At 40.8% G+C, this 15,070-nt stretch overlaps 1 protein-coding gene and 1 long non-coding RNA gene across 2 annotated transcripts; one reads left to right on the top strand and one right to left on the bottom strand.

Moving 5' to 3' along the window:
• The first annotated feature begins 1,761 nt into the window (after positions 1-1,761).
• On the top strand, positions 1,762-9,239 carry LOC145548486 (butyrophilin-like protein 2). Its single transcript, XM_081598946.1, has 2 exons — positions 1,762-2,253; positions 3,584-9,239. The coding sequence occupies exons 1-2, from the start codon at positions 1,962-1,964 to the stop codon at positions 3,697-3,699; spliced, it is 408 nt and encodes a 135-aa protein (XP_081455072.1). The 5' UTR covers positions 1,762-1,961; the 3' UTR covers positions 3,700-9,239.
• Positions 9,240-11,931: 2,692 nt separating this feature from the next.
• Positions 11,932-14,628, bottom strand: LOC145548491 (uncharacterized). The gene is made up of 4 exons (XR_014084502.1): positions 14,237-14,628; positions 12,521-12,590; positions 12,316-12,426; positions 11,932-12,219 (listed from the first exon to the last, which is right to left on the bottom strand). It is a non-coding gene; the product is annotated as an uncharacterized LOC145548491 (long non-coding RNA).
• Positions 14,629-15,070: the final 442 nt, after the last annotated feature.

The raw sequence follows: 15,070 nt of genomic DNA, 5'->3' as shown, positions 1-15,070 counted from the left end.
TAAAAATCTGATCTGATTCCAGGTTTAAAGTCAGAGAACTGAGATATAAACCCGGTTCTGCTCCTCCAGAACCTCAGACGGTTCCATGAACCAGTTTTCTGTTCTGGTTTCTCTTCCTCTGTCTCTGTTTCCTCACCCGTTGCCTGGCAACAAGCAGAGGAACCGTTTCCTGTCTACCTGCTGCTGGTCCGATCTGATCCAGCTGCAGGACGGAGGGAACATCTGTCCCCCAGAATAACAGACTGGCGCCCCCTACTGGTTCATGTTATTAGTTACCTCCATTTAATTCAACATTTAATTCAACATTTATTTAATTTAGTCCTTTTTTTCCCTCATTCTCTCAGAATCTCCATGATTCTAAACTCATGTTATGATCTAAACCTCCTGATCCAGACTAAAATCCACAGAGAATAAATAATCTGCCTCTAATCCAGCTGTGACCCTCTGTGACCTCAGGGTCATCAGACACTGCAGCTCCAGGACCAACAGCGCCCCCTGGTGGCAGCGGCTCAGGTTTCATCCAGAGGCTGCTGCTGCTTCATCATCATCATCATCATCCAACTGCAGCATTATTTGCCGATGGAAATCTGCTGTTGATGGAAACAGAAATGCTAGAGTGTAGGGAGCAAAAAGGAACAATGCCAGAATAGTTCTGGAGGTGTGATGATCCACTACTGACGGCTCCAGTTTGTCCCTCAGAAATCCTGTTTGGGTGACGTTAAATGTCCTGGTTACATCAATAGTAGGAGAGGATGGTGAGTTCCTTTAAAGGTTCTTTGTAAAATCGTCATGCTGGTATTTAATCTTTTGACCCAGGTGCACAGACACCCATAAACATCCCCAAGAAATCTGATTATTTTGGTTTTCAGAGAAGTTAATCTTTAATATGTGGTTGTTGTGACGTTTTCCTCACAAAATACAATTAATTTATAATAAATAAACCAATGATTATGTATAGAGTAAAAAAAAAATCCCATCTCGCAACAGGAAATTAACAGATATTTAAAACAAAGAAAAACTAATCGATAATTATTGATATTGACAGTAAGGACCGCGTTTAGCTGGCGGCTCACCATGACATTATTAATATTACATTTGAGTGCAAATGAGATCCACCACAGAAAAACATGGAGAAAAACCAGGTTTTTCAGACATTATTGCAGCTCTTTTGCATGCAATCATCCATCCATCCATTTTATAACACCTTGTCCCTCAGTGGGTCAGGAGGTGCTGCTGCCTCTCCAGCTGACGTTCCGGGTGAGAGGTGGGGTCACCTGGACAGGTCACCTGGACAGGTCACCAGTCTGTCGCAGGGCAACACAGAGACACACAACCATGCACACACACACTCACACCTAGGGGCAATTTGGAGAGACCAATTAACCTGACAGTCATGTTTCTGGACTGTGGGAGGAAACCGGAGTACCTGGAGAAAACCCACCATGCACAGGGAGAACATGGAGACTCCATGCAGAAAGACCGGGAATCGAACCCAGAACCTTCTTGCTGCAAGGCAACAGCTCTACCAACTGCTCCACTGTGCAGCCCTGCATGCAATCAAATCAAATCAAATGTTATTTGTACAGCACATTTCAGCAGCAATGTGTTTCAAAGTGCCTTACAGTCTGTGACATTGAATAAACGGTAAGAAAGAGGAAGAAAAAAGATTTGAATTTGAAAAAAAGATCAGATTTTTAGTCAAAACGCCATTTGAAAGGACTCTGAACCTCCAATGACAACTTGTCGCAGCAGCAGGCGGGACTGAGCCAACAAATAAAGTCGGACAAAGCAAAGCAAGGTTCATTATTCTAGTCATAAACGTATCCGGCTCTCTGGCTGATTCTCTGGCCAGACTTCCTCGTCGACCTCTCTGCTCTGTGGTTTCCTCTCCTGCAGATCAGAGGGCCGTGAAAGCCAGACCTGGAGACACCGTCACCCTGACATGCAGGGAACCTGGCAACATGCCTGTCCTGGCCGTGGAGTGGAGCAGAGGTGATCTAGCTGAGCAGTACGTTCTTCTGTACAGAGATAAACAGATTGATCCAACAATGCAGCATCCCAGCTACAGGAACCGGGTGGATCTGAAGGACAGGCAGATGACAAACGGAAACATAGATCTGGTTTTGAAGAACGTGACGACTGACGACACGGGAAGATACGAGTGTCGAGTCTTTCACAGAAGAAACCGCCGAGAGAGAGCGGTTCTGGATGGCGATCCCGTCAGCGTCATCAACCTGGACGTTGATTCTCCAGGTGAGAGTTCGTCTTTGGACCAGAACCTCCAGAAGCATCCAGGGTTGTAGAACTTTATCCACAACTACTTTTCAGTTTAGCTCAGAAAATAAAAATGAACTGATTCCTGTTCAGTTCATGAACTGAACCAGTCAGCTGGTTAGTTCTTTTAAATATTATTTTTAGGTTTGACCTACATTCTGAGGTCCAGCTTGATCCTGTTCATTAATCATGATCCGTTTGAAGTAAAATAAATATAGAATATGTCACTTATTACCGTTATGTTTGGTTCTCTCATGTTCATTTCTTTAGTTGAATTTCAAATACTTTTTCTGTTCACATATGTTATTAGTTTACAGAATAATATATTGACAGTACCTTTATATATATATATATATATATATATATATAAGAGATTATGGCTGTAGGTGTCTGAACCACCAGCACAATGTTCATATTTAATAAAATCCTCACCCTGTTTTGATATATAAAATTAAAAAAAAACTTTAATTTTAAATAAAAATTTTTTCATATAAGACAAAATATTATGTAAAAGATGAGATCAGCAAACTGTGTCTCCTACAGCGGCATCTATGTAAAATAAATTTGCTTTGTCTTTTGCATTTTGACAGAACTGACAGAAACCAAACTGGTTATGTTTTACATATCAAAGCGTCAGAAATGTTCTCAGCTTTAAATTAAGCTATACATTGTAATTGTATTAGAAATAAAGGTGCTACTAACATATTTAGCACCCTAAATATGCATTTTTACATCCTTCATTCACAAAGGATGTAAAAATGTGGAAATCTCTGATTTAAATGGCATCTTCACAGTCAGCTGGTTAGTTCTTTTAAATATTATTTTTACTTTGTTTTTAGGTTCAAATGAGTTTAAAATGCTCCATAAAGCCCATCAACCGCTGAAGAACCAGCAACAAATGTTACGTTGTTGGCTGAAGAATATCTTTAATCTTTAACGCCGTTTACTCCAATCCCATGAAGAAAACGGTCGTCAACGACGTCAGTAAAATGCTGGAGCAGAATATTGTTGTCATGACGACGCCTCCTTCACGTTTCCGCCTGCCCCCCTCATGTCTCCATGCCTAGAACTGGCTCCGTCACCCACAAATAAAGTCAAATGTTTCTTCTACTTGTTCAGTTTTAGGTTCGTATAAACGTGAGCTACGCTCATCATGAACGACATTCATTTAAACCCATTCTTTCATAAGCGTGTAAACATGTTGGATAAAATGATGAGACTCTGTTAACCTCCTGGTTGAGGCCAGTAGACGGTGTAGCACAGCCATCACCTGCCGGCAGCTCAGACTGACACCTGCTTCTTTCTGCAGATGCTCATTTCCAGCCACAGACAGAACGGAGGACCAGCGGCGGAAACCAGCTCAAGTCTGTTCCTCTGATTGTTTTCGGAGTTTCCTTCTGCTTCGTCTTTGGTCCTTTCAAGTAGTGGTGTCCACATGCTGGTAAAGCTGTAAGGCTGATAAAAGTGAAGGGTGGCAGTAACCATATGCATCTGTTTTTAGGGCAACACTGTAATGGAAGAGATGTGCATAAAACTGACATGACGCCGTCATAAACATGGATTCCTCATGAATGTTTACGACTGATGTCATCAAGTGTAATTTGGTAAATGATGACATTGTTTAAGGGTTCATTTAACACCAGCCCTGTTTTAATCAAACTCTTTATTTGTTTGGAAAATCCAGTTTGCTTGGGGAGGTGGGAATGTGCATCCAGACTCTGGACTGATCCGCCTAAAACCCTCAGTCTGTCCCATTGAAGTGAACTCTAAAACGGGTCGAAGGCAAGCGGAGCAGAGACCGCTCCACAAGCAGGAAGCCAACTACAGCGCAGGACATTCTGGTCATACCGTGTTTCCCCGAAAGTGAGACAGTGTCTTACTTTCTTTTTATCCCCAAAAGCCCCACTATGTCTTACTTTCGGGGTATGTCTTATATTGGAAAACAATTATCGAATTTTTGTTTTAACCATAAAATTAACATTTATTAACAACCTGAACAGTATTGTATTACCGTATTTTAAGCAGGAGGCGGCAGTGACAAGTGCAGGGCACGGGGCGGTGACGTATGGAGAGGGGCACGCCGCGGTGACGTATGGAGAGGGGCACGGCGCGGTGACGTATGGAGAGGGGCACGCCGCGGTGACGTATGGAGAGGGGCACGCCGCGGTGACGTATGGAGAGGGGCACGGCGCGGTGACGTATGGAGAGGGGCACGGCGCGGTGACGTATGGAGAGGGGCACGCCGCGGTGACGTATGGAGAGGGGCACGCCGCGGTGACGTACGGAGAGGGGCACGCCGGGGTGACGTATGGAGAGGGGCACGGCGCGGTGACGTAGGGAGAGGGGCACGCCGCGGTGACGTATGGAGAGGGGCACGCCGCGGTGACGTATGGAGAGGGGCACGGCGCGGTGACGTATGGAGAGGGGCACGCCGCGGTGACATATGGGGCACGCCGCGGTGACGTATGGAGAGGGGCACGGCGCGGTGACATATGGGGCACGCCGCGGTGACGTATGGAGAGGGGCACGGCGCGGTGACATATGGAGAGGGGCACGGCGCGGTGACATATGGGGCACGCCGCGGTGACGTATGGAGAGGGGCACGGCGCGGTGACGTATGGAGAGGGGCACGGCGCGGTGACATATGGGGCACGGCGCGGTGACGTATGGAGAGGGGCACGGCGCGGTGACATATGGGGCACGGCGCCGTGACGTATGGAGAGGGGCACGGCGCGGTGACGTATGGAGAGGGGCACGGCGCGGTGACGTATGGAGAGGGGCACGGCGCGGTGACGTATGGGCACGCCGCGGTGACGTATGGAGAGGGGCACGGCGCGGTGACGTATGGAGAGGGGCACGCCGCGGTGACGTATGGAGAGGGGCACGCCGCGGTGACGTATGGAGAGGGGCACGCCGCGGTGACGTATGGAGAGGGGCACGCCGCGGTGACGTATGGAGAGGGGTAATTATGTTTTATTACACTATAAAATGCTGTAATAACAGCTATTAATATTGTTCTTTTAAGTGAAACACATTGGAGTAGTTATAAATATGTAATTATATTTTATTACACTGTAAAATGCTGTAATAACAGCTATTAATATACTTTTAAGTGAAACACACTCTACTAGTTATAAATATGTAATTATATTTTATTACACTATAAAATGCTGTAATAACAGCTATTAATATTCTTTTAAGTGAAACACACTGGACTAGTTATAAATATGTCATTATGTTTTATTACACTATAAAATGCTGTAATAACAGATATTAATATTGTTCTTTTAAGTGAAACACACTGGACTAGTTATAAATATGTCATTATGTTTTATTACACTATAAAATGCTGTAATAACAGCCATTAATATTGTTCTTTTAAGTGAAACACACTGGACTAGTTATAACTGAGTGGCCATGAAACATGCTACCATTTTCACATACACATATTCTTCCACACACACACACATATGTTGACTCATTTCGTCTTCAATCGCGCTGTTAGTGGCAATAGAGGCAGAAATACTCGGCCGTTGCTGTCCAACAGAGGACAAAGCTGTGTACGGAAGCATATTACTGTCACGTTATAACACGATAACTATATTGGATAAACATGATGATGTATCACAAACTTGTTAACTATTTTGAGTAAACATGATAAACATATTGTATAAACGTGATAATTTCACGTCATGAAGGTGGCGGTAGTGTGCTTTTAGTGCAGGTATAAAGAAGGTGGCGGTACAGTGGCTAACAGGAGTTGGTCAAGTTTCTCTTAGAAAAGAGACACCGATGCCGTTTCGCGTTGCGGTCAAAGTCATCAATAGGATGCACTCTGAGAAGCATCCCAAGCAGAACGGGAACCACCAGTCTGATCCTCAGGATGTGGCGGCGTTCCTAATCTGGTCCTCAGGATGTGGCGGCGTTCCTAATCTGGTCCTCAGGATGTGGCGGCGTTCCTAATCTGGTCCTCAGGATGTGGCGGCGTTCCTAATCTGATCCTCAGGATGTGGCGGCGTTCCTAATCTGGTCCTCAGGATGTGGCGGCGTTCCTAATCTGGTCCTCGGGATCTGGCGGCATTCCTAATCTGGTCCTCAGGATGTGGCGGCATTCCTAATCTGATCCTCAGGATGTGGCGGCGTTCCTAATCTGGTCCTCAGGATGTGGCGGCGTTCCTAATCTGGTCCTCAGGATGTGGCGGCGTTCCTAATCTGGTCCTCAGGATGTGGCGGCGTTCCTAATCTGGTCCTCAGGATGTGGCGGCGTTCCTAATCTGATCCTCAGGATGTGGCGGCGTTCCTAATCTGGTCCTCAGGATGTGGCGGCGTTCCTAACTGACCTTGTGGAACGACGCTGAAGTTGGCTTACGATTGATGCTTCCAATTCAGGAAACGACAAAAGGATGACTACACAAAATGTTCACTCCTTTGAGCGTCTTTAATCTGTTCTGCTTTAAAAACTACCATCCTTAGATACTCCAAACCTGGACTAGATTATTTATCTCTGATGTTATTGTTTAATGACAAAGATAATCTGAAAAGTTGTTGGCAGCATCATCTCAGCTGATGCTTCCCTGGAGAAATCCAGAGCAGCCAAACATAACTGTAGACACTCTGCACTGAAGAGGAAAGAAAAGGAGTGAAAACAGGTTAAAAGTTAAAATAACAGCTAATAGTGCAATTTTGATCAGTTCTAATGTGATCCAGATGTAAATAGGTTCTTAAATTTCTCATTATTGAAGTTTCACCAATCAAAGGTTTCACAAATCACAAACTAGGGTTGAAATATTCTGCTATGTAGTGTGGGATGATCTACTCCAGGACGTGTCCAGGTACATTTGTTTTTAAAGTAGAATAGATTAAAGACGTGCAAGGTAGTGAAAATTAAGTGGAATCGCCCTTTAGCCATTTCCTGAATCAGAGGCCAACTTCAGCTTCGTTCTGGTCAGTCAGGATCGGCGCCACATCCAGAGGATCCGACTGACGTTTCTTCTGTGTCCTGTTCTGTTTAGGCTCCTGCTCAGAGCTCATGTTGTTACTGGTTTCACCCACAATGCAAAGCAGCATCAGCATCTCTGCATGTTTTACACCAAACATGGAGGGAAAGTTGCCCAACTCCTGCTAGCCACTGTGCTAGCCTTCCTTATGCCTGCATGGAGAGCGTAGCCCCGCCACCTGCTGGACGTGAAACTATCACTGTTATACAATATATTAATCACATTTATTCAACACCAGTATCATGTCATAATAGTGCTTGAATACAGAGATGATAAGATGCTTCTTCTAACCCCAGTGGCTTGTTGCAGAGCTCCGGACTCATGTTGAGTGGAATCCTGTGACTCCATGACCATGACCCGGTGACCTCAGCCAATCAGATTTCACCAACCTCCGTCTCTACTATTCGCTCAGACACATTCGTTCATTCGTTCATGGCTTGCCGTTTTAATTTGAAGAAAGTATGTGGGAAACTGGTTTGTTAATGAGCAGTAGAAAGTATCGGTACAGCGAGTCTAAATGTGATTAAATATATGAATGCAAGAAATACAGTGTGAGAATCTAAAACAAAATATGTGTATGTATAAGATAAAATGTGAGAGATTTAATACAAGTATGTGAAAGTTATAGTAATCCTTTATTTTGGACAGGTTTTAACTTCTGGTTCAGCATATTGTAATTCTCAAATGTTGATTAAAAACTTAAAACTAAATTACTTATTCTTTAGCCTGTAAAAAGGTTGTTTCAACAGTCCTAACTCTACTGCACATTATTGGCAGGAATATCCCCCCGTTTTTGCTGTGATGTCAGCCGTCTCCGTCAGTTCAGCCTTTCAGAACAAAAGCACCATGTCACATCAGCCAAGCTGCTCAATAAAACACACAAGGAGAAACTTTGACTAATTTAATAGTTTATGATTTTCCAGATTAAGATTGGAGGGAAATGATGGCGTGTTGCACTTCAAAACAAACAAAGCCTTACTAATGTCATGTTTTAAATATTGTAGGATCAATTAAATGCAGAATGTTGAGACTATAAAATGACAGAGTAACTTAATATTAACACATAAAGCTACATATCTAAAGTTTGACGATCAGTACCTGTTATAACGTATTTATGACAGATTGATGTTTTTGGATAACGTCAAGGTGTCAAAGACATTTTAAACAAAGTCAACTTTGCATTAAAAGTGTCATTATGTACCGAATGACAGTCATAAATATTCATGAAGACTTCTTCATGATGATGATGTCATGCCAGTCTTATGCACATCTCTTCTAATAAAGTCTTTTTTTTAAATATAAAATTTACAATAGAATCAGAAAAATGAAACCCTAATTGAGTGGAATGAATATTTATGTTTGTGTTGAAACCTTCTGATTTTACCCACATATAATGTTTGTAACTGTTTTATTTTATGCTGCTGTCCATCATTTCCACGTCTCCCTTTAAAAATAACCATTTAAAGGGAGACCTGGTGATGAGTTTTACAATCATTAATGAGTTTTGTGTGACAATAGGCAACTATAACTCTGCACTTTAATATCTAGATGACTCCATTAATTCAAATTAATAATAAGATTGAATATCACAGTTATGCTGATGACACACAGCTGTGCTTTATAGTCTCTCACTGGATATTACAGTTATGCTCAAATACTCTTAATATATTGAACAGATTATGGAGTCGGAACCAAACCTGCTGAAGCAGCTTTCAGCTTTTATGCTCTGGAATAAGGATCCTGCTCACTGTGAGAGCGCTCACACCGCGTTTATTTAAAACAAGGTTGAAATTATTATGTCTACTCTTAAAACCTGCAATTTGTATTTATTTACTGATTTATCACTTTTTAAATTTAGTGTCTCATTTTAATCTGTTTATGTTTTTTTGTATGTTCTTTTTTTCTTTGTACAAGCACAAGTCTTTGGCTAAAAGTGACTACATAATAAAGTTACCTTGCCTTACCAGGCCTTGTGGATTTAAATGTAGAGGCCGAGGCTTTCAGCCCCTGAAGTGGCTTCAGGGGAAGCAGATACACTGATTTCCTTGTCAGTCCGTTTATTTTCTTTGCCTCTCAGCAGTGGTCATTGAATCTTTTACAACGATTCCTCCATCAAACATGTTGTCAGCATCAAGCCTCCAACATTCAGCGGTCAGACGTTTCCCTCTACCTGGTGCAACACCTGTCCTCACCAGAGGTTCTGTCAGGGGTGGTTTGGGTGGTGGAGAGACAGGACGCAGGCAGACCCAGGGAAAGAGATGATGTGATTTAACGATGGAATCCAAGGAACAGAACAACGAGGAACATACGATGCACGACGAGGATCCGACAAGAGACAAAAACAACAGCTGGACTTAAATACACAGAGAGGTAGTCAAGGGAACAGACACACCAGGGAAGACGCAGAGACGGAGACTGAACACGGAAAACCCTAGAAATACATACATAGAAACACGGATCATGACAGGCTGATGAACCATGTGACCAAAATCATTCACTATACATTCATTCATAATCTGCTCCTACAATTAATAACATTTGAGCGTACTTGAAGTGAGTTATACTGCAACAACTAATTTTGTGCTTAGTGTATTTAATAGTATTTAAATTGTATTAAAGCATAATTTAAAGTGTACTAAGTATGTACTTCAACATACTTTTTGGACAACTTAAGTTGTAAGTATATTGCTTTTATGTAATAAACGGGCTTGATTGGTATATTTTAAGTGAATTATTTATGTGATTGAATTGCATTTAAAATATACTTAGAAAGTATTTTCAGTATAATTTCCACCTTAAATATTTATGATAATTACATTTTACATGATCATGTGGGAATTAAATCAAATTTTATGTTTAACATTTTAAATATTTTCTGATCATCAAAACAGGGAGAATGTGGTGGAAAATGTATTATAGGGTATTATAATACAACTTTAATAATCTGATGGTTATGTTGTTATTGTAAACTCTCAAATAATGAACACAAACTCAGGGTTAGATGTTGTTTACTGCAGCTGCTCCGTAGTCAGTCTGTCTCTAATTGTTCAGGATCTTTGGAATAAAACTGATTCTGACAGTTTTATTCAGTTTTACTCTGATCTGTTCATTATTGATTATTGTTTTATATTTAACACAATAAAAAAATAACAAGAGGAAAGCAGAGGAGAGGAAACGTGACCTGATGATGATGATGAGCTGAGGCTCCGCCCCCTTTTACCTGACAGCAGTTCATCAGACATCAGTTCAAAACTGATAGAGAAGTTTTTACATTTACTAGTTTGAAGCAGAAACTTTTCCCTGGATCCTCTAATAACCTGAGTCTCCACTAGAACAGAGCGCAGTGTTCATGTCTGGCCACCAGGTGGCAGCATTGTTCCATGTGAAAACTCCAGCAGCAGGAGGATCCGGTTACATGACGTCACATGTTTACTAGTTTATACTAATGTGAATCTGGATCCCGACAGGAAGCAGAATGTAAATAATAAAGAATCAGCTGAATGTTTATCAGTTTCTAGAATCCAGTTTAAAGTTTCTGACTTCCTGTTTGCTTCAGGCTCCAGTTTCTGGTCTAAACTGGTTCCAGTGACGTCAGCATGAACAGATTCCAGTTTGATGTTTTTCTGCTTTCAGGATCAAAAGCTGCAGATTCAACCTGATGAGTTTCAACAGATCAGATGAAGAAAACATCAGAAATAAACTCAGCCACACCTCATGAGATCAGTTTCACTTCTACTGAAGTCACGTGATTTACAAGAACAGCAGAACCCAGACATGCGCAGTGAGCTCCTCACAGATCTGGCCGCTGTCCGTCTTTATGTCCTAATTAAAGTCTGAAGATCTCTGGTGGATTTTAACGGAGCTTCATGTTGGATCAGATTCCAGTTTGTTGCTCGATGCAGATGGAAAAAAAGACAGATGTTCATATTTTACTGTGACGTCACGTTAATCGATGCCTGCTTCACTGATCTATTCTCCTCTCAGCTCCGTCAGGGCGAGTCCGTTATGGCAGGCAGTTTTAGCATAAAATCGGTTACATCTGACTCTGTATTTACATTCTAGATCTAAAAAATAGACTGGAAACAACTAGATTTATAATCCAATGAGTAAAAAAACAATTGAAGATTTCTTCAAATACACTTTGCTGTTCAACAAACCTCAAATCACTGAATTGATCTGAAGGGTCACATCCATAATGACAACATACGTTTATTCAAACTTCATTATGATGTTTGAACTATGACGTCTTTTCAGGTTGATCAGTTTTATTCAGATTAAATCCAGATCTATGATTCATTTCAGTCAGAGCAAATGTTTATAATGACAAATCTTCTGCAGTTTCTTACTGCAGATATCTAAAAATGTAAGTTTGAATAGTTATACACAGTAAAAACTGCTGGGTTACGAATTGGGCTAAAAATTCGTAACCCAGCACTGGGTCAAATATGGACCGACCCAACGCTGGGTTGTTTTGACCCAACTGGGTTGGGTTGATGGTTGGACCCAGCACATCGGGTCATGGCAACTCACCAAAGGTTGGGTTAAATTGACCCAAAATTGGGTTGAAACTCATAACCCAACACAAGGGTTATTATATAGTTGGGTTAATAAAAAATAATTTATTTTAAATTTCACTATATAAAAACAGGATTAAAAACAATCAATTTAAAGCTTCTTTTATTTCCACGTGATAATATATAGAGGCAGCAGATTTCATTTACTAAAGTTACAAAATATAAGTAAGTTGTTTCAAAAGTATATAGTTAAATCACTTCAACTAGAAAACATTTCTTGTAAAAAGTCTGTTTTAAAGCAAACTACAAGTAAAACTTTCAGCCATTAGGAGCATTTTTAACGACACTTTAGCATTTTTTCAGTCTCCCTGCATGAAGACATACAGGTTCCATGTTGTCACGTTTTGTAGATGCGCCACCGGGTTTGACCCAACCTGATGGAGAGAAGACAGAACAAACAGGCCATTAGTGATGCACTTATTTAATCAGTAAACAATCTGAGCCTGATTCAGAGATGAAGGTTGACTTACAGGCTGGATATCAATGAAACCTTCTGAACCTCCAGGTTGATGGTCTGAATCTTCTCCCAAATGAGTAAGTAGAGCGAAGAACTGGCAGCAGCTGCAGGGCTACATCTTCTTCTTCATCAAACATAAGCTAGTGTTAAAATAGTATACTAATGGGTAACTAATAGTAACTAGAAAGCATGAGAACATTTCTTCTGAGCTTCAACACCTTGAGGGAGTCGACTCATGTTGGGTTTCGCTTAATTCTCCTGAAGATCTTGGATGTAAAATTACAAAATCTATCAGAAAAGACAAAATCACAAATCAAACTTTAAGAATGACTGAATTCAATGTTATACCTGTCTCCACTGAAAATAACCAGCAATTTCAAATGTTCAGAGTAATTTTTATGTTCCTAAAAATACATACAGCACTTAATAAAATAAAATGACACATATATAATTTAATTTATAAGTAAAAATGATCTTAAACACTAACTTAGTGCTGAATAACTTTCAGTACCGACTTTAAATAAATGTATTTGTACTTAATAAAAACAATAATAAAATTAGTAAACATTAGCATTAGATATCGTCTTATTTTTGCTTTTAACTAGTTGCGGAAAACCAGCGGGAGTTTGAAAGCAATGTGCCGGGAGACGGTCGTTCTCTCTCGGCTTAACGAGCCTTAACGAACCGAACCGAACCGAACCCGATGACCGGGTCAACTGACAAAGCGGGCGAGACGAACCGGCGGCTGCAGGGGAGCAGAAGAGTCCGAACACGTCCGAGCATGTTTGTAATTAACAGAGTTGTCACAAAGTCACTGTGTTGCAAGTCTCAAGTCAGGAACCTTTAATTTCAAGTCATTTCGAGTCGTTTTTATTTTATAATTTGCAATTATACATAAAATTCAAATAATATTCCATTTGTTCTTTTTAAAATCTGTGTTTATCTCAAATGATAGAACATGTGCAGCTGAACACAAAGTATAAAAAACATTTTAAATTGGACCTCTTTATTGCGCAGTTCTGTTAAACTCTGAAAACAATACAAAAAGTTTTCAGAAAATGAAATAAGTATATATGAAGTTATCACAATAAACTCAGGAAGGTCTGGTGCTTTTATTTTTCTGCTTTTATTTCTAAGTATGTTAGTTTCAGTCCTCCATAAATATGGGCCAGATCTTCTAAACACAACATTTATTTGGGACAGTCACTGCATTTGGTCTGTTTTAACAAATAAACCACATGAAAAAATCTAAATCATTGCAAATACAGTGGAGTGGTTTAAAATTTGGATGTGATGGTAAAATAAATATCTGTCAGGCCGAGTGGGTTAAATCTACAGCCAATTTCACATCAATATTGATAAAAACATGTTGTCAGAATCACTGAACACTAAATAATGAGCTCATTATTTTATGTCTTACTCAGTTACTATCCCACTTAGTGTTTATTCAGGGTCAGTCAGATTGTACAATTTTTATTTTTACAGACATTTTTGAAAGATGGCCAAAAAAAAACCGGGATTTTTTTTTATTTGTTTTTCCAGCAAAGCTACTTGGAAATGGGTTCTGTGGACATGTGACAGTCAGTCAGAGCATTAAGTCAAAAACACTTGACTTAATGCTCTGACTGCAGTAAACAATATATTGTCAATATAATTTCCCAACGTAGCTGTCTTCAAACACACCAACCATCCTTAGATGATACTGGACCGGCTCATCATCATGATGGACAGAGAGACTCTGTTCCCTGAGTTCAGGTCCAGAATCTGCTTTCTGTTCCGGAGCCCCGCTCACCATCCACCGGCTTCCTGAGCTAATAACACGGTTCACAGACCGGGTTTATGGTAAATCATCACCAATTTAACCCGGAGTACACATGCTAACACGAAGTTAGCTAAAGTCAACTATCTTACAGCAAAAGAAAAGGGCCACCTACCATCTTTGTGAAGCTTCAAATGCCGAACAAAGTCGTGGCATCTCCATCCGATATTCTCTTCTTGCGTGTTTTACAAGTTGCGGTTCGTTTTTTATTCTAAAGTTCATAACCTACGTAGCCAAAAGAAATTACTCGCGGAAGCATATTCGAGCCGTTATTTCGTCTTTCGTTCCCTGAGCTCTGTAGCGTCGCCACGTTTTTTTAAAAATCCTGTTAATTTGATTGGTTGAGCTGCAGCTACGCACACATACATACATAAGGATAGAGGAAAAACAGAGGGACGGTCTGCGCATGTTGATACCGAATGAGTGAAATTAATTGATGACGCCACTTTATAAATAATGTGTTTTACATTTTAAGACTGAGTAACAAATATCAAGTCTTTTCAAGTAAACAGCTTCAAGTCGAGTCAAGTCCCAAGTCAATAGCATGAAAGTCAAAGTCAAGTCCGAGTCTTTCAGCATTTTCTCAAGTCGTGATTTTAACGACTCGAGTCCAAGTCATGTGACTCGAGTCCCCACCTCTGGTAATTAAGCTATATGTTAATAAACCGAGCGCATAATTCAGGTTTACACAACAAATTTATCACCTAATAACTTTGTAAAAGTTATTTTATTTTCAAAAAACATAATATACCCATTTTATCATTAGGTCTGCTCCGCCATTACTGCTGGTGTTCGAAACACGTAGCCTGAGCCCGCTGAGGATGCGCGCGCATAGTGAACTAAGCCCGCGAAAATCAGGGGACAAACCGTCAATATCTTTTCTCGAGGATGAATCAATTCTGCAGATTCAGGAAACATCCAGTAAATTTAGTCAGATTAAAAATAATAA

The sequence above is a fragment of the Poecilia reticulata genome, chromosome 18 (assembly GCF_904066995.2).
Source record: "Poecilia reticulata chromosome 18, P_reticulata-male-v2, whole genome shotgun sequence".
NCBI classification, from domain to species: Eukaryota; Metazoa; Chordata; class Actinopteri; order Cyprinodontiformes; family Poeciliidae; genus Poecilia; species Poecilia reticulata.
Note: the sequence above shows the minus strand (reverse complement) of the source record. Positions and strands in the feature narration are given on the sequence as shown.